Genomic DNA, 18,267 nt, shown 5'->3' with positions numbered 1-18,267 from the left:
AGGGAAACAGCTCCATTCAGGTCTGCAGTGAGGACACAGGCACAGTGCAATAAACAAACATAGCTGTGAACCAACCTCTAAATCTCTAAAATCTATTTACACTGTGGAAGAAGCAGAGCTGAGCATCTTCCCCACAATGCCCATTGGACAGGGAAGGAGCTATCCTTCCACCCTTGGGAAGGCCAGGGCAAAAGCCTGGGTTCCTCCCAAGTGGCAGATAGGGTGTGTGTGAAGGCAGGCAGCTCAGAGGAATTGTTTCCCTCCTGTTACCGTGCAACACTTCTGCATCCACTTCTGCAGGACGCGCTTTAATCAGCAGCCCTCCCCTCTTGGCCCCCGGGCCTTGAAATTCCACAAAACCCAATTAACAGAGATGAGAGAGCTCTAGCATGTATACATATGAAATTTCAGAAGGCTGAAAAAGAGACTCTTAATACCATAAAGCCTGCCCTAAAGTAAAATTTGCATCTGAAATCTACATAGTTAACCCCGTGAGGAAGACTGCGTAGCTGAGTACAACTTTTTTTCCCCCCAGAGGGGTAACTTATCCAGGTCTGCTCAGTTTGGCATCAGCCTGCTTGCAGCTGAGGAGTGCTGCAGAACAAGCCCTGTGCCTCATGTACAGCCTGCAGAGAGCATCAAGGAATTGTAGCTCCCTTTTTCAGAGACTGTATTGCAGTGACCGAAACAAAACAAAACAAATAACAACCCCAGCCTAAGATGAACATGCAGACTTCTCTAGGTTGGTAACTAAAAGCAGGCTAGGTGGACATGGTGCTTGTGCAGACTCATTAGAGGAAGTATTCAAGACTGATCTAATTATCACTTACACGAATTCAATCCAGGGCTTCAGGTGTTTCATGCTTTACTAACTTGGTACTACACTGGCTTGTTTAAGTTGCCCACCATGAACTGTCCTGAGAAAGAGACACACCCCCTTTAAAATAATCACAAACAAATAAAACCCCTCAGCAAATCTACTCCTTTCTGTACAGGTTCAGTGGGGATAAAGTTTTATTTCCCTTCTGTGCTTTTATCTATCTCTTTTGCTATCTTGTTTGTGTAAGATACAAAATTTCTCCTCCTATTATCCTACTTACAGCTTAATCACATACTAATTGAGGATCTTACCTCTGTTGCTCTGTTCTTTTTTGAGTCTCTATACATACGTTCTCCCCAAGAGCAGTATACGAGTACCCTCTTCAATTAAGAGAAATTAAACAAGAGAAAAAACTCACACCTGAAGGCTTTTTGCCTTTAGGTGACAGCAATAGGTTTGGCTTTAAAGTGGCTGGTATCTGGGGAGGATGATGGAGCGGACTGGGCAGTGTGCTGGGAACACAGGTAAGTATTTCCCTGCAAAAACACGAGGCCTCAAAGCTGCTTTTTTTATTACCTCCGGATTCTGCAAAGGGCTGGTTATCTCACGCTGCGAGCCAGCATGATCAAAGCCCCGGGAAAGGTCAGGCATTCCTCCAGGAGTGACACTCAGCTGCCAGCAGCACTCCTCCAGCCCACAGCTCCCACAGCCCTGGCTGCTGCACCACGCTGAAATCCTTTATCTCGTTAACGAGTGAACCTACAGATTAGCCAGCCTGGCCTTAGCTTGATGTCGAGAGCATGTAACACCTGGCCTGGGCTGTCTGAAGAGGAAAGGTGGTTGTTTTTTAAAAAAATAATTTTGTGGGGGAGGCAGCATTTCCTTCCTTTGACTTAGCGCAAGAGAACTCAATGCTGAGAAAAGCTGTGCTCTGTCTCTGTGCCACACCAAAGGGGCTGCTTTCCTCATGTTCTTAGCTCCTAGTTTTGTGCCATTGATACAAACGGTGAGTTCCAAAATACTGGGCATCTGAGAAATTATTTACAATATCTTCCAGTGAGAGAATATTGTTTTCTCACTGTTTTGATAGACTGGCATTCATTTACTCACTTGGAGCTGCTCATCCTGCATGAGCACCTTGTGTGTGGACAGGGAGGTTTGGGCAGGGCAAGTAGAAGGAAATGATGTTTTGAGATGAGCAAGTCCTGTCTGTTTCTGCTTCCACAGGTGAGGTGCTGTATTTTTTGCATCTGTGCTAGTTTGATGGCGTGGGGGTGTACATCCCTCGAGTTGGGGTGACAAGGATTCACCCTGCAGCTTGCAGTCCTGTCTCTGGCTGTGTCTGCAGACTGCCTGTCCTGAGCCTGGCATGGGGTATTTGCCAGCTTTGTCTTCAGCCACAGATGCTGAAACTCTGTGAAAGGCAAGGGGGAATTCTGCCTGTGTTTTATGGTGTGAATAGCATTTTGGCTGTGACCCAGCAACCTGTGAGATGGTGGAAGTATGTTAACTTCCCGAAATTTCAGTTTTAAATGAGGTTAAGGTATACTTATCCTAGGTGTAGGGTAGGAGTAAGAGGGACCATACTTTCTCTCCATTAGGATGGGATATTACACAGGAAGGGTACTTTCTGACATGAAAGGGGGGGAAATATATATTTTTTAGAACAGAGTACATGATTCCTTGTTTAAAGGGCTGAAATGGATGCCCCTTAATCTATCTGCCAGCTTGTTTCTTGAATAAAGGGCAATGGGGAAGGTGTCTGCTGGTTCTGTTGGGAGCAGGGGAGAGAGAGCAGGAAGGAGCAGGGCTGGGAGGAAATAAATAAAAAATTTTCTCCAGTATGTGGTTGCCAGCCTTGACCATGTTCCTGACTAGTGGTGGCAGCTGAAGGGGTTGCTGGGTGGGAGCATTGCTGGCTAAGTTTGCCCAGCCCCAGTGCCAGCCCATGCTGTGCACTGCAGGGTTTCAGTGTTCACTGCCCTGCAGCAGTGTGCATGCAATTGGGCAGGTCTTATGTAGATCCTTTGTGTGTCCACCCCAAAAAAGCAGGAGGTTACCATTGCGTTGGGGCATCTCTGGCACTCTGGACTATTCTCCCTGTCGGCAGTGGAGAGGGGGTGAGGGGCTGAGTGCTTCCCCAAGCTTTCCTGGTACAAGCTCTTTTTTTTCCTGATAAATTGTTTAGTGCTGCTTTGCAGAGTCTAACACACTATATTTCTCCCAAGCAATGAAAAGTACCAAGGAGGGATGCAGTTATGATAAGAAATTGTCCGCCCTTGCCTCTGCCATGCTTTGGAGGGGAGTTAATTGCACAGGGGAGCACTAATTGCATGAAAAATCGAACTGTTGGTAATGATGGGGTGATGGTAAACTTCAGAAGTGCCTCTTTAATGCAATCAAGCATAACTCTTATATAATGTTGTTTGAGTTTAGTAGGACTGAAATACCATGGCAGGGTGACCCGTTGCTACTAGCAGGAATCTGTGTGCAGCCCCAAGCCCATCTGGAAGGGTGATTTACTGGAGGCTTGGGCAATCTGGCAATTTAGGCTGGTTTTTACGATGTTTAGACTTCTACCCGTGTTATAAAGCACAGCCCAGGGTTTTTATGAGGATGTAGGTGCCTGCTGCACAAAACTTAGGTTGCGGACTGGGTGTGTTTTTTCCCTTTAAGAGTGATTTTTGAAATTTTAAAGGGCAGCTCTTGAGATAAAAAAAAAAAAAAGCAACCATCAAGTCTAGCAGCAGGCAGAAATATCCTTTGCAGGATTTAAAAGGCATCACGTGTCTTGTGCATACCATCAGCCTTTTTTTAAGCCCTGTGGCCAACTGGGTGAAGGAGCTTAGTGGTAGCAGACCAAATTGAGTGGGGTGAGAATGGGGAGCAGGTGAGCCCCATGTTTCCTCCTGTCTCTCCCATCTTATGGGCTGCCCAAGCTGGGGCCACTCCAGCCACTGGAGAGTCTTCAGGTCAGTGCCCAAAACAGCCATGTGCCTGCATAGCTAAGGCCTGAAAACTGGAGGAAATGCTTAATTTTGGGGAACCTGAGGGTGCTGTGTAGTAAAACGAGCCAAGCAGGGCCAGAGGGGTTCAGGGAGCTTCCCAGGGGTAAGTACAGGGTGGTGGAGCAGAGGTGAAGATGGCTGGGGATAGAGCAAAGCCAGAGGAGAGCCAATGCCACCAGCAGTGGGAAAGATGCATTTTCATAGAATCATAGGATAGAGCTGGAAGGGACCCATTAGGATCACCAAGGTCAATCTCCTGGCCCTGCACAGGGCAGCTCCAAGAATCACACCATGTTCCTGAGAGCATCGTGCAAATGCTTCCTGCACTCTGTCAGGATTGGTGCTGTGAGCACTTCCCTGGGGAGCTGTTCCAGTGCCCAACCACCCTCTGGGTGAAGAACCTTTTCCTAGTATCTAACCTAAATCTTCTCTTACACAGCTTCATTTCAGATCCTGAGGATTCTCTGTGTCACAAGTGTGCATTTTGTCAGGGATAGGTAGCTCTTGGAGGTTGATCTAGCCCCATAGCTGATGTAGGAGCATCCCTCCTTTGTTAGATTCACTCTGCATCTGGAGGCAATGCTTTCTGTGAATTTGCCGTATCTGCTTTTCGGGGAACAGAAAAAAACCTTTCCTACGCTGCCCTGGGAGACACAGCCTGCAGGCACAAAGGTGAGGTGCTCCATCTCTTCTGAATATCCCTTTACCTTCCTTTTTAACTTCTGCAAACAGACAGGCAGCTTGCACAGGCCCATTTTAATTACAGTCCTTCTCTTACCTGAGTCATGTCCCACCTTCAGCCCATGGCTGGGAGGCATCAAGCTCTTTTTTGTATCTTCTAAGATGCTGTTTGGCAAGCGATACTAAAAATAATGAGCATTTAGATTATGTGTTGGTAGCTCAGCGTCTAGCAGTGGTATGTGGTAGGTTTATTGCTCCTGTTTGCGCCAAGAGTCCAAATGAAACAGTTGGCATCGATGGCTTGGGCCAAAAAAGATGTTTGCATCCCTGCTTCTTTGAGCCTGTGCCTTGTTCGGGTCATTCTTTCCTCAATTTTAGCTGTGTGCTGTGATTTTTATATTTTTAGCTGCACATAAATGTAATTTTAGGGAACGTTTTTGTGTTTCGTTGACATGATGAACCCTCATGGGAATGATCTATAAAATTAAGTTTGTAGCTTCTCGACACTTTTGTTTGTACTGAAATCGTCTTGCATGATGTGATAGAGAAATAATTCCTGTTGTGACCTTTTACTGATGGTTCAAATAACCTGTCTAAGAGACATCCTGTTTCTGGAGGGCCCTGTTGCTTTAATTCCTGTTAAAATTGGTTTTGTCTCCTGTGAAACAGTGCTGCTGAAATTAAGTACTTACAAATGCGTTTTACCTCCAGATAAACGTTGCAGTTTGCCTTCTCAATACTAGTGAAGCTTTAGCAGACTGCTACTTTTGGCCTAATCATTTGTACGTTTTTAGGGATTTTTTTATTTTTTTTAGTAGTCTAAAAATGAATATTTTATTTTAAGCCTTTGGACCATCTTGCCCACATCCAGTGATGGATGTCTAATGAGATGACTTTTTGCCTCCACTAAATGGTTATATTGTTTGCACTGATGTATGCTAAGACTTGATGCATTAAATCTTTGGTCATTAGCCGATGCCATTAGCAGAAAAGTCCAAATCACTTAGAGCTGGGACTTAAGACTTTTCATTAAAACCTGAATTTGCATGTTATTGGATAAATCTGTTAATACGGTTTAGCTGGACTCAGGGAAGTTACTTGAAAACTTTTTATGGTGCGTACACAGGGTCAATGGTGCCTGAAAGCCTCAAATTTCAAGAAAATGCCCCCTCTGGTGCTTCCTTCATACCCTGTCATATGCTGAGCAACCCCTGCATCCATCCCACGTGGCCCTGCCTGCCTCCACCACCCGTAATGCTGTGCATGCAACCCCAGCTCTCAGCACTGGGCTTCAAGCTGGTCTCGGGTCTGCACCACTTCTGCCTGGAAATTCCCCTGAAGGAGCTAAAATCCCAGCAGCAGGGTCTTCTCGCCTCATGCCAAAGCATGGGCAGCCCTTCCTGCTACTTAAGGGCCAGCAAAGTTGGCCTAGGCACTGGTTTCCTCACAGGAATCTTTAAGCAGCATCAGCGTGGTGGGGAACAGGGCGTGCCAGGAGCAAGGGCTGGCTGAGAGAAGTCATTGGTGTCATCAAATTAGTCACTCTTCCATCATCACATCCATTTCTGTCTTTTGAGAAGGCAGTAGGAGCACTACCTAAAACATCAGTTGTGTTGGGTAATTTGACCAGCACAGCATGGTCTCTGTTTTGCTAGAAGTAAGCAGTTGCTGCCTAGTCAACTTCAAAGTTGAAAACTTAGGCAAGGTAAAGGTGTGCCAGGTGCTTGCACAGGTGTTGAGCCCTTGTCCTTACCTTCTATGTGACAGAACTAAGATGTCTTCCCAATGCATGTCATACTCTTGCATTTTCTTAATTGAGAACATTTCTATTCACTGCACCTTGCAAACTGCAGCTCAAAGAGAAGTTGACCCATTTCTCAGTTTTCTGGGCCTCTGATGGTCTTTGTTATGACATGTGGTGTTGAATAGGCTGTAACATAGACTTCATGTAAATACATTTGAGAGGTCCTATTTCAAGCACTTTTGATCCACTGTGTGTGCAGTGCCAAAAGGCATCTTCCTGTCACCAGGGTGCAGGATGGGGGTTTTTTTCTTGGTTCCCCCCAGGAGACTGGGTCTATATCCTGTGGGACGTGAGGAGGCCGATGAGGAAAAGTCATCCCATCCTGTGACGCACATTGTCTGCCAGAACAGGAACGCTGGGCTTCAGAGGCTGCCGTGAGACCGTGCGCTTTCACACAAAACTTGGATGCTTATATGGTAGATGGTGTTGCACTGCCTGAGTGGTTTGCCTGGTTTGAATATGGGACTGAAGCACATTCCTTTGCCTGTGAGAGGCACATAGCTTGTGGGTCTGAGTACCCCAGAGAAGATGCCAAAGGTGTTGTGAGCAGGGATCCTGATAACCTTGAGGCAAGCAAAACAAGCTTATGTCTTTGTCTTAACTCAGCAGACAGCTCTGGTGACAGAAACCAGAGCAGCTTTGTCCCCAGGGAAGAGCTGAAGATGGCACAAGAAGTGACAGTGGCATGGACTCCAGCATCTTTCCCTCCACCCAGTACCCCTGGTGCTCCCTGGCACATGATGCTTCTGCTGATCCCACCCTGGCAAGCAGCTGGCCTGTGGGCACCAGTCCCTCTGATGTCCAGTGGGCTTCCTCTGCTGGTTTAGGGCAACAGGCCTTGTTGTCAAAGCAATTAATAAGCCAGACCCCTGTGACTCAGGCTCTAGCTGGAGCTTGTTAAAGAATTGCTGGGCCTGTGTTCTCCTTAGCCAATGAAGAACAGAAAGGGTTCTGGACAGGTCAGGAGACAATGGGGGGAAACACCTTTTTGGCTGATGAGATGCTTAGATGTGACGAGAATGCATGATCCTGAAGAAGGGATGCTGTGTAGGCTACAGGCCCATGGGGTATGTCACCATCTGAAGTATTTGTACTGCCAGCAGTCCCACTTACCAGGTTTTGGGAATGCTAGTGACCCCTGGGGTCAAGAGTGTGATTTGATGCTACAGGTTCCTGCTTGTTGGGTGTGGGCTTCTTGGGAACTCATATTTACATCAGGAAAAAGATGAACCAATCAGGACGGGCAAAGTTAAAGGACCATTTTGCAGGAACTGAAGCTTAAAATGAGCATTGGCTGGCAAATTGTGGAGTGTTTGCTGGCAATTAATCTCCATCCAAGAGAACCCATTGCTGAGTTTGAAGAATGAAATAAAACATTGCAAAATATTGTAACAGGAAAAGTTTTCCCTGCGAGTATGTGTCTTTGCTGTCAATTTAATGCCTGATCAGTTGTATTTCTAAAACTAATGGGCTGCGTAATCTTTGTATATGTGAACTTGCAGTGCTGAAATAGAAAGGATCTTGTCCTGCCCTGATCAGTCTTGCAAGACCTGCCTGGCTCCCCGTCTGGTTCACCAGCACTCCAGGTCTCCCCACAGCCTTCTTGAGCAGACGAGAACAAACAAATTAAAAAGTCGTGGGAGAGAAGAGAATGGAGATAGCAGGGGATTTCTAATCAAGCTATTTTAATACTGGGTGTGCTTTAATCACTTACTTAATGGCAGTGCTTAATGAACAGTTGAAATAAAGCATGTTTCTGTCAGAGATTCAACACCCATGTTTTTAAAGCTGTCTTGAGGGAACTCAAATGCTTATTACAACTTTTCAGCAAAAACCCATCACAGTTGTGCTATATTCATTTCCAAGATTGAAGGGGAGGGAGGGGGAAAAAGGTGGAAAAAGACAAGAATGTAGACAATCCAATAGCATGGTGGTTTGTCGCTAACGTTGCAATTAACCTGAATCTAGTTACTGATGGTAATTCATCTAGATAGATATTTATTCCAGTCTTTGTCAAATCACATTTGCTCCTGTCTTTGCAATGCTCCCCTGGCTGTTGTACTGAAATTTTTATTGCTCACCAACCCTTCGGGCTTCAGGCAGAACAGTTTGCTCTGACTCCTCCTGCCTGTCCTTATACTCTGTCTGCATTTCCAGCTGTGACACCCTCTTTGCTTCAGGTGCCATGCTGTGGACTGTAGCATGGCACTGTCAGCTGTGAAGGTGCCTTTCCCATGCCTTGCAGTCGCAGTGACTTGCTTCTGGGCTTCCCAAAAAAGAAAGTGGTCTGGGTAGTTAGAAAAAGGTCACAAACTTTTCCTGCTCCCAGATAATTGTAGGAAGTTTTGCAAGTATCCTGGGTGCCTCCTTTACCTGCTGATGTGCTGGCAGCTTCTTCTCTCCATCTTCTGGGGGTCTTCTGGCATGCTGCAGCTCTGTGATTTCCTGATGCAGCGTGTCCTGAGGAGAGGGAGGAAACTTTCAATGACTGACCTAAAGTAACTTTCTTATTCTGCCCTTTCCTGACTCCCAGCAGCAAGCCCAACTTAATTACGAGGGGAAGAGCTGAAGTACATACGTGAGGAAAAGGGGGAGCAAGAGGATTTTTTTTCTGACCTTGTCAAGCCATCAGTTTGCCCCTGAAACATGCGATTTTGATTTTAGTTTTGTTCTGACTAAGTGTTAGCAGTTGCAAGGCTGTAAAGTTTCGCATCAGTGTGGACGCAGCGTTTCACTTTACCTCCTTACACGGGCAGGTCCCTGGGGTGTCACTCCTGCTGTTTGTAAGCACGAGAGAGAAGTGTGATAAATGGCCTTCTGTTGCTGAGTAGTGAAGCAAGGTTAAAAGATTGCACCTTTTTTTTTTGACTTTCATAAATCACAATATTCCTAAGCCCCTGTTTCCTGTGAGCAGTGTGTTCCTATGGGTTTGCTTTCCTATCCCTATTCCTTTTAGCATCAGCTGAGGCTAAAAGTAATGCTGCAAGCCACCACTCCCATACCTGCTCTGTCATTTTCCCAACTGTACTGATTAGAGAAGGTTTTGAAAATTAAGCATAAAATGATCTTTTCTATCAAGAGCCTAGAAGGATGTTGACTTTGGACAAAAAACTGTTTGCTGTAACTAATGGTTTGGGGATGGGGGGTGTAACCTGAGCTTTGTATAAATTTACCTTGCTGCATCTCTGCAAAGTTGTCTATGGAAAAGGATTGTATGATAGCTCCCAGGGAGATGGCAAATTGTAATTGAAATTACTGCTGATGTTGATGAACTTGTTTCTTCTATTGGTAACTAGTTTTGGACAAAATACCTCTTACCTTTTCTTCTTCCACCACTGTACCCCTGTGCTAAAGCTTGTCTATGATAAACCTGGACATGGGCTTGGTTTTGACATTGTTACAAAGTGACATTGTTCTTAATCTTGCATTTTTATTGCAACAGCTGGTCAGCAAAGGCATAAATACAGAGTTAGTTTAGGCATTAAAATGCTGTCTGTATTTTGAGAGGACAGCTGAAACTGCTGTCTTCTACGTTTGCTAAAATCTTCTGCCTGAGGATGATTTCAGGGCTCCAAAAACTAGAATAGGCTAAAAAAGGGATGGATTTTTCTTGTCTCTTCAGGTCAAGGTATCCTCAAATCCTCCCACAATAAAAGTATCAATTGGCCCTTTTTATTTTGAGGTACTGCTATAGCATTAGTGAAAAGGTTTGGAGTTGCTTGGTAGTTTTTTTGAGGAGCTATCTTACTGTGTTTTCCCCCTAAATTTAGCATTTGCTGTCAGAAAGTTGAGGCTGTGTTTTTTCACATGACCCTCTTAGGAATGAAAGGGAATGCATGCCTTTATTCATCCGTAAGTTTTGGGGTTTGGAGGGGTTTTAATTGACTTGTTTTAGTCTGAATTGAGAAGACCATCTGCTGGTATCTGTAACCACCGCATAACTTGTTGACAGGAGAGTGAAGTAGACAGGCTGGGGCCTTTTTTGGCTTTTCAGAAGCAGACTTGTGTTTAAAGAAAAGAGGAAAACCAAAACGAAAACCAACCCAGCACCTCTTTGGGTGTTGACCCAAGAACGCTTGGGTCTTGTGTGCACAGGCTTGTTTCACAGTTCTCTGTGAAGCTCCCTGCCTGTCTGTGACCTCCTTTGTAGATGTGTGTCCTTTGAAGAGTCATTAATTTAATATCTTTCTCAGTGCAGCAGCTGGAACAAATGGTTGCCTCAGCTCCAGCAGGAGTTCCCAGCCACCAGCCTCGCCCAGCGCTGACCTATGGACATTTTTGCCATGGCTGTCTCAGGCTTTTTATAGTTTTTGCACACTTGTTGCATACAGGATACCTTACAGGTGTGGGCCTTTGCTGAAGTATTAGCTAGCTGTTTGGGGAGGGCTTGGAGTTTGTTTTTTTCCTGTAGTCTTGCTTTTCTTCAGAAGCATTTCAAAAATGAGGGAAAACTTCCTGGATTCAAGACTGAATTTGAGATGCAGTGTTTCACCATCAGCCAACCAGAGATTAATCTGAACTGTCTCAAAGTGTACTCCTCGGATGAGAGGGCAGGCACATGTTTCAAATGGTAACTGTGAGTCCAGGTGTGGCATTGCCATTGCAGAGCACTTGCAGGGGATACACAGCCACATGGCAGCAGCTGTGCCAGTGCTGCAGCCAGGGGATTTCTTCCCTCCATCCTTGCCCTGCCCAAAATGCCTGAGTACGGTTCAAGCTTTACTGCTTGCACCCCGTGATTGCTGTTTGCAAAGGAAATGTTTGCTCTTATACCGACCTGGACAGTTTTCCTGCATAGCTTTAAACAGATGTCCAGTGCATGCCTACTGCTGAGTTAGGGTACTCTTCCCTGCGAGCTCTTAGTCTTCGCCCACTAACATTTTATTAGGGATTATGGTTGGGTTTTTTTCAGGTCAATCATTAAACCAAATAGCAGTTTCATCTTAGCCCTAACTGGCCAAATACTTTGGCTCCTGCTGTTTCCAGCACAAATATGCTGTCCCAGTCCTGCTGGTGTCCATTCAGGAGACCATGCCCTGCCTACACTGCCTCACTGCAGCATGAGCACATGCTTGGGAGAAGTAAAAGATACCAACTGCGAAGGCCAAGCTGATGAGTAGAAGTGCCCTGGGGAGGGTGAGACCAGTTCCCAAAGGATGCTGCCACAGGCTGTGCTGCAAGCCTATGCAATGGGACTGGAGCCCTGATGGGCTAGTGGTCTCTGAGGAGGAGGCCACCAAGGTTTAGTCACTCAGGAGTGGGTGTCTGTTTGAGCTGAGACTTGTGGGGCACAGTGTGTGTCCCCAGGCCAACAGGCATGAGTGATCCCTTTGCTGTTAGCCTTTAGTGTTCATGACAGGTTATGACACATGCATGGCAAGGTGCCCTAAAACATAATAGAAGGTCTCCAGGTTTGTAAACTTCAGGTCCTCATTTTTAGTTACTTGTTTTTTTCCAAACTGCCAATACTGAGCGATGCTATACATTCCGTTTCTTTTACTTTCCAGGTTGTGTGAAGAAACTCAGGCCCAGAGAAGGGAACTAAAGTGATGTGGTGTGGTGATACACCATGTATGCTGCATCAGAGCTGTGTTAGGGACCGTTTCAACCAACATTCAGCTTCTTCAGGTTGTCTCAGAAATGAGAATTGCATCCTCATCTGCTTTATTATGTTTTTAGAAACTGTAGGTATCAGCTTGCACCAAGATGCTACATTTTCGTGAGTGGATGAAGTATTACTTCTTTACTGAAATACTGAAGAACCTCACGTAGGACAGCATGTAATTATCTCATTGACAACCCGATTGACTGATTAGGTTTTGCAGAAGATTTTCAGGCTATGCTGAGGAGAAAAGGCATGCTGTGAACCATGCCTGTCTTGGATGTAAATGTCACCAGTGTGCCAGGGAGAGCTGTGGTGGTTTCAGGCTTGGTTAGCAGGTGCTGAGCGAAGCATGGGGGACTGAGTTCCCCCTGCCCACAGGTCACGCTGACTCAGTCAGGAACTCTGTCAGTCTCCCAAGTGTTTCTGCAGCTGTATGTACCATCTTCAGAGGGTTTGGGGAGACAAATGTAGTAGGGATGGCATGTTTGTGGGAGGAGGAAGCCTGTGGGCAAAGACACTGGAATGCAGTAGAAACAGTCTCACTGGCAGTTTTGTACCTCAATATGAGGCAGGATTTTGGCCATGTCTCATAGCCCCAGAAAGTGTCTGGGCCATACTGCCCATCGCAAACAGTAGGCAGTGGAAGGGGCTTTGCCATCATCCCCAGTCCAGATGTCTCCCGAGCAAAGGGTGCAGGCCAGTGTCCATGGGACCAGACAGGGTGCCTGGGGCCAACCCCTCACCCTGGTCTTGGAGTTGGGAGGATTGAGAAGGTGGCAAGAGGGACATCCAGGTCTGCATATGAGGTCCTGGTCTCTTGCCCTGAAGTGTCTTTGCAAGGAGGGCCTAGATAATGCATCTGGGTTGACTTGTAGGACAGGTGTCATAGCAGAACCAATTTAAGTCCATAGGGCTTTTGGAAATTATGTCATTAGGCCTTTCTCCTCCTGGATTCATTGTGCATGTGTCACCCTCTGTATTCTCCCCCTGTCAATCGCTGTGACCATGTTGGTGGGACCAGAGGGGATGGGGAGGCTCAGCTTGTGCCTACCAAGCCCCTGTCTTGTGGCACACTGGGGTGCCCAGCAGGATTTAGCTGCCAAGAGCTCCCTGGGTCTTCCCAAAGCGGTGTAGGGCAGGCAGGCTGAGGAGCTTTGCATTATTACAATTATTTATTGTTACTTTCCCCCCCCCCCAGTTTCTGGCTCTGCAGACCCTCAAATGCTCTTAATGGAGATACAGCCCGTTTATATGTTAATTTTAAGCCTGCTGACAAGCGGTTTCCTTTTCTCCTGACTTCTCACGGTTCCTTCGCCAGTTGAAAGCCGCTGCCATGGGCTTAGGGGATAAGGTGCCGAGAATTAGAAAATAAAATAAAATCTGCAGGATGCTGGAGAGTGAGGGGGTATGAGGATTGGCATGCTCAAAGTATAAACGAGTGATTTCTGAAAGCAAGGAACCCTGATACCAGGGGCGTGCATGACAATTACATCCAGTACAATACAAAATGTTAATTACAAAATTTTGAGAAATTAATGCTGATTAGCAGCTGTGTGTGTGTGTGACCTAAATACATCTATTGCGTGATCTTTATTCATAATATACAGTTTATTGTTGATAAAGTAATGGCTGAATGGTGGGCTGGCCCACGAGTCTCGTAGCTAAAGATTGAGGCCCAATTTGTAAATGGTCTGAAATTTGTTGGCATCTGTTTTTTGTGGAATTTATATGGATGGGAAGGATGGATAGCAGTCTAAGCTATCCCCTGTACAACTCAACTCACAGATATTATTGAAAATTCATATTTCTTTTATTATTTGGTCACAAAAATGGACCTAATGCTTGTTGGCTTTAAAACACCTACTAGCGCTGCTTTCTCTCTCCATCTTGCAAAATATAAGACAAGGCCGAAGCTTAAATTAAAATCCTCAGGTTCTTATCTCTTTCCCACAGGAAAGCAAATCTGTGTTGAAAACCGTAAAATTAAGAGGAGAGCAAGGATAGCATAATTTAGCAAAAATTCATGGCACCAGATTCTGAGCTATATGACTGGAGGGATAGGTCAGACATTAAGAAGATACTGCCTGCTAATGCAAGTTCCTTAAGGTGGTGCTCTGGAAACAACAAAAGCAGAAAATGCTGCACTGGTTCCCGTTTGCTCCCTTTCCTCTGCTCCTGCCAGCCTTAAGAATAAATTGAGTTGTCCATTTAATAACTCATCTGCATCCAGAAGTCCAAAAAATCATGGACATGTGCTTGGAGTGTGGTCCTAACATCTGCTTGTGCTGGGATTTCAATAGTGAACTCAATGAAAATTTATTTTATTGGCTTCTTAAATTATTTGTTTTCTTAATTCCTTATGTTTGACAAGCTGTCCTTGCTGAGTTTTATCATCATATCTGTCTGAAGGACAGCTTTAGTTTTTAGAAAATTTTACTGAAAACCTGTTCCATAATTATTGGTGCTAAGGGGCAGGGTAGAGCGATGGGGTACAAATGAGGAGCACCTGTTACATGCTGGCATCATCACTAGGCTCATCCTGCCATGGGAAAAGCAACTTGTGTTTCAAGCAGCATTGATATGACGGCATTCCCTTGGGATGGAGGAGTTCTGTTGTCTTGCAGCCTTGATCTGAGAGTGTGATTTTGGGCAGCATCCATCTCTCACGCCGACTGCCTCCTCCCCTGTGCCTCTGAAGGAAGTGCTGATGGGAAGTGTGTGTCTTGGCCTGCGTGGACATCACCTTATGGCACCCATTTTGATATCCTCTTGATTTTTATAGTGCTTTGATTTCTCCTTGGCACAATGCAGTGAGAGGCCTTCCAGCTGTCCCTGGGTGGTGAGCAGGTCTCCCCACTAAGTAACCCCTCTGAGAGGCCACTGCCAACTGCTTATCTGTGAAATCAGACTTTTAAGGGTTGTTTTTCAGTTACCTGGTAGAGAGACCAAGAGATTTCAACTAGTGTTTGTAAAACTGCAAGGGAAAAAACCTGCTGTACCCTCTGGCAATGGCAGGGGTTTGTCCCAGCTGTGCTGTGCTGTGGCCGTGCAGGAGAGCAATGGAGAGGAGGAGTGAAGCTGATGAAGCTCATGTTGTTCTTAAGGCTGGAGATGTGACAAACCTGCACCTTAAGCCTTTTTTTTGTTTGTTTTTAAATGCTGTTTCACTAACCAAAGGGTTTCTTCAGTACTGCTGCTGGCTCTGTTGTCCTTTGGTTGCACACAGCCTTTGGTGCACAGTGCCTGCCTGCACAGCATATTGGTCCTCCTGCCCTGCAGCTCTCCATTTGCCATTTCCCTGTCTCTGTGTCTCCCAAACCTGGCCCCCACCATTTCCCTGCATTTCCTCAATATCTGTGTCCATCCTCAGGTGCCAGTGGTTTGAGGATGCTGATTCTGGCAGCAAATCTGGTTTCCATGCACTGGCCCCAATGTCATGTCTGTCAATCTGTTTACCCGGGTTCAGTAATGCAAATATTTAAAACTTGCATTTTGGAAATGTCCTCTTTTTTTTTTTCCTTCACTGCAGAAGCCTCCTTTTGCTAATACCATTTAATTTAATTTTTGTTCTTCTCTTGCAGTCAAACAAGGTGCCCGTGGTACAGCCTTCTCATGCGGTTCACCCCCTCACCCCTCTTATCACCTACAGCGATGAGCACTTTTCCCCAGGGTCGCACCCGTCTCACATCCCCTCTGACGTCAGCTCCAAACAAGGTGAGCCTCTCCTTTCCCAGTGCAGTGGGAATGCAGAATGGTGCTGGTGTCCCCTGTGCTGCTGACAGAGCTTTATTTGTAATACTTTAGAGGGAGGGTTCGAGGTGCATATTCCCACTTTCCAAGGTGGTAATTCTGCCGTGATGCTGATATTTAACTTGGCTGTTTTAATTTTCATGCTCCTTCTCATGTGATAATTCAAGCTTGTTTTTCTCGTCAAAGTCTTTTAAAATCTTAATAAACAGCAGCCAGTCTTCACCATCTCCTGTGGTGCCCAAGGCTTGCAGCTTGCAGATGCAGAAATGGCAATCATCCCTTACCTTCCTGAAAATGAGGGACAAGTATTTCAGTAGTGATGTTATTGAAACCTTTCCTTTTCCCCTTTTATTCAAAATTGTGTTTTGTGTCCTTGTATTCTGGCTGTCCATAATCTTCCGTGTGTCAGCTGGCATAACTGTTGTCCATAAAAAGAGTTTTGAGCCTGCACAAGTTCAGGCTTTGCAAATGTTATGGTTTTTAACCTTCTTGTGCCCACTGCCTTCTGCAGAAAGCATGTTTTTAGATGTCTAAGTCACAGATGTCGGTTTTCCCTGTGCCCTTAGGACTCCTTAAAGCAAAAAAAAAAAAAAAAAGTCTCCCAGATCCATATCTGGGAACATCAGACCAACCCTGCTCTGGGTCAGTCTGCAGGCCCCCAGGGAAGTGCTGACAGCCTCTGAGGTGTCAAGCCCAGCCTGTGCCAAGAGCTCTTGCCCAGTGTCTGGGAGAACCCACAGGTTTATTGGGAAGAGCATGCTCACTTGCATTGGGATGCAGGAGCTGGGGAGGGATGTGATGGATGTTAGGGAGGTGCAGGGGGAGGACTGACCCTGGCTATTGTGGGTCTGAGCCAGGGTTTAAGTAAGCACCAGAGAAGAAGCCTGCATGGGAGAGCTGGGGATGAGGAGGGTAGGAGAGGGAGCAGAGGGTTTACAAAGGCATTCACCATATTCTGGGTGTCTGCATGAGTGTGAAGCCTGTCTATGCTGCAACTGCTCCTGGAGGGTGCCTCTCCCTGCCTCTTTCTGCACTCTCATGTTCCACTGTGTGCTGTGACACCTAGTTGACAAGATTGTGAAGCTCTGCTTTACCTGGGCACATATCCACATGCACAGTTGTCCCATTTATCTGGAGAGGTGTTCAGCCGTTGTTTAGGGAGAGAGGCTTTTTTTGTTCTGACTTTCCCAGATGCCTAGGTTTTATTTTGGCCATGCTGTGCAGATAATAACATGGGCTACATCCAGAAAATACCATGGCCTTGTGGCTCTGTGTTTTCTTTGCTGTTTGTTGGTTAGTTGTTTAGTTTTTTTTAGGGAATGCAAAAAGCACTCTGCTGGAAAGCCTGTCCTGTAAATACATGTATAAGATCTTTTTTCAGACTTGGAAGAAGCAAATGGAGACCTCCTGTCCTCATTTGTCTTCCTCCTTTGCATCAGTGCCCAAGAGAAGGATATTCACACTCATTCCTTGAAATCCCAGGGGTGCCACGTGTTAAGAGAACGGGATTTCCACCTCTTGCTGAAGCTGGCTGTGACAGCTGGGGTACGCCCCACTGCTGCAGTTCGTGAGCTCAAGGGGTTTTCGCTTACTGCATGTTTGATTTGCCTTCTGTGCCCCATTTCTTTGTCTTTACCCCTGGTTTATTTTTGTACTTGGGTATTGCAGACCCCAGCTGAACATCTGGCTTGTTGTTTCTGCTGCCCATCCTCTCTTCTGCCTCTTCTCTACCCTCTCCCCTGTCCAGCATCCCACTGGTCACATCCCCATCCCCAAGCATAAGCCTAGTGAGGGGCTCTGCTGGGAGGCACAAAGCTCATGCCCCTCTGGTGTTCCTGAATGGGCTCTTGATCCCTTTGCTTTGTGTCTGGCAAAGATGAGGATGGATAACACAGGCTGGAGAGTTCTGGTTTTGTCTGGGATGGTCTCCTTGATGTGTGTGGTCTTTCCATCCATACTCCCCATTTTGGTGCCACTGGCATGTGGGAGCAGCTCCAGTGAAGTAGCCCATGCAGTTGCTGCAAAGAGAGGATTTTTTTTTTCCCTCAGGTCTTCTGCCAAACGCCTCCAACCATTGTTTCTGTCCTTGCCTCCCACTCTGGGTCTGGAACAAGGCACTGCCCTGGCACCCTAGCCCTGATACCACGGTGCCTTCCTCCCACCAAAATCCTCCAACAAGGGGATGGACACACAGCATTGGCTTGCTAAACTCAGTCACTGATTTAATTTAATTTAATGCAATGTAATTTAATTTAATTTTGTTTTGTTTTATGTTATTTGAATTTTTTTTCTTAACCCTCTCACTGGAGAGCACTGGCCATATGATAGCTGTGTGTCCTCCTGCTGGGCATTAAATAGCTTGTAGCCTGCTGTAAGGGGCCAGAAGTTTTGGATTAGCAATAACAACTGTGCATTAATTAAGTGGGAGCTGTGTTGTCTCCATGGGTCAGAAATGCAAATTTTGGGGATAGAGTGGCCTGGCTTCTTGTGCAGAACTTGGTCTGGCAGAGGCAAGATATTGTCATCACTCTTAGGAGCATCAATCGTCACCAGAGATAAGAGAGAGGAGATGCTGGGCTTGTTTTTCACCTTTGTTGTT

At 46.0% G+C, this 18,267-nt stretch overlaps 1 protein-coding gene across 1 annotated transcript in view; it reads left to right on the top strand.

Moving 5' to 3' along the window:
* Positions 1-18,267, top strand: part of LEF1 (lymphoid enhancer-binding factor 1) — a gene marked incomplete at its 5' end in the record, with an annotated part of 69,241 nt that overhangs the window by 23,775 nt on the left and 27,199 nt on the right. Inside the window, one exon of the mRNA XM_009081092.1 lies at positions 15,500-15,632. Within this exon, the coding sequence (XP_009079340.1) occupies positions 15,500-15,632 (133 nt within the window). The remainder of the gene's footprint in view (positions 1-15,499; positions 15,633-18,267) is intronic.

The sequence above is a fragment of the Acanthisitta chloris genome, unplaced genomic scaffold, assembly GCF_000695815.1.
Source record: "Acanthisitta chloris isolate BGI_N310 unplaced genomic scaffold, ASM69581v1 scaffold6878, whole genome shotgun sequence".
Taxonomy (NCBI): domain Eukaryota; kingdom Metazoa; phylum Chordata; class Aves; order Passeriformes; family Acanthisittidae; genus Acanthisitta; species Acanthisitta chloris.
This window is presented reverse-complemented; position numbering and strand designations above follow the sequence as displayed.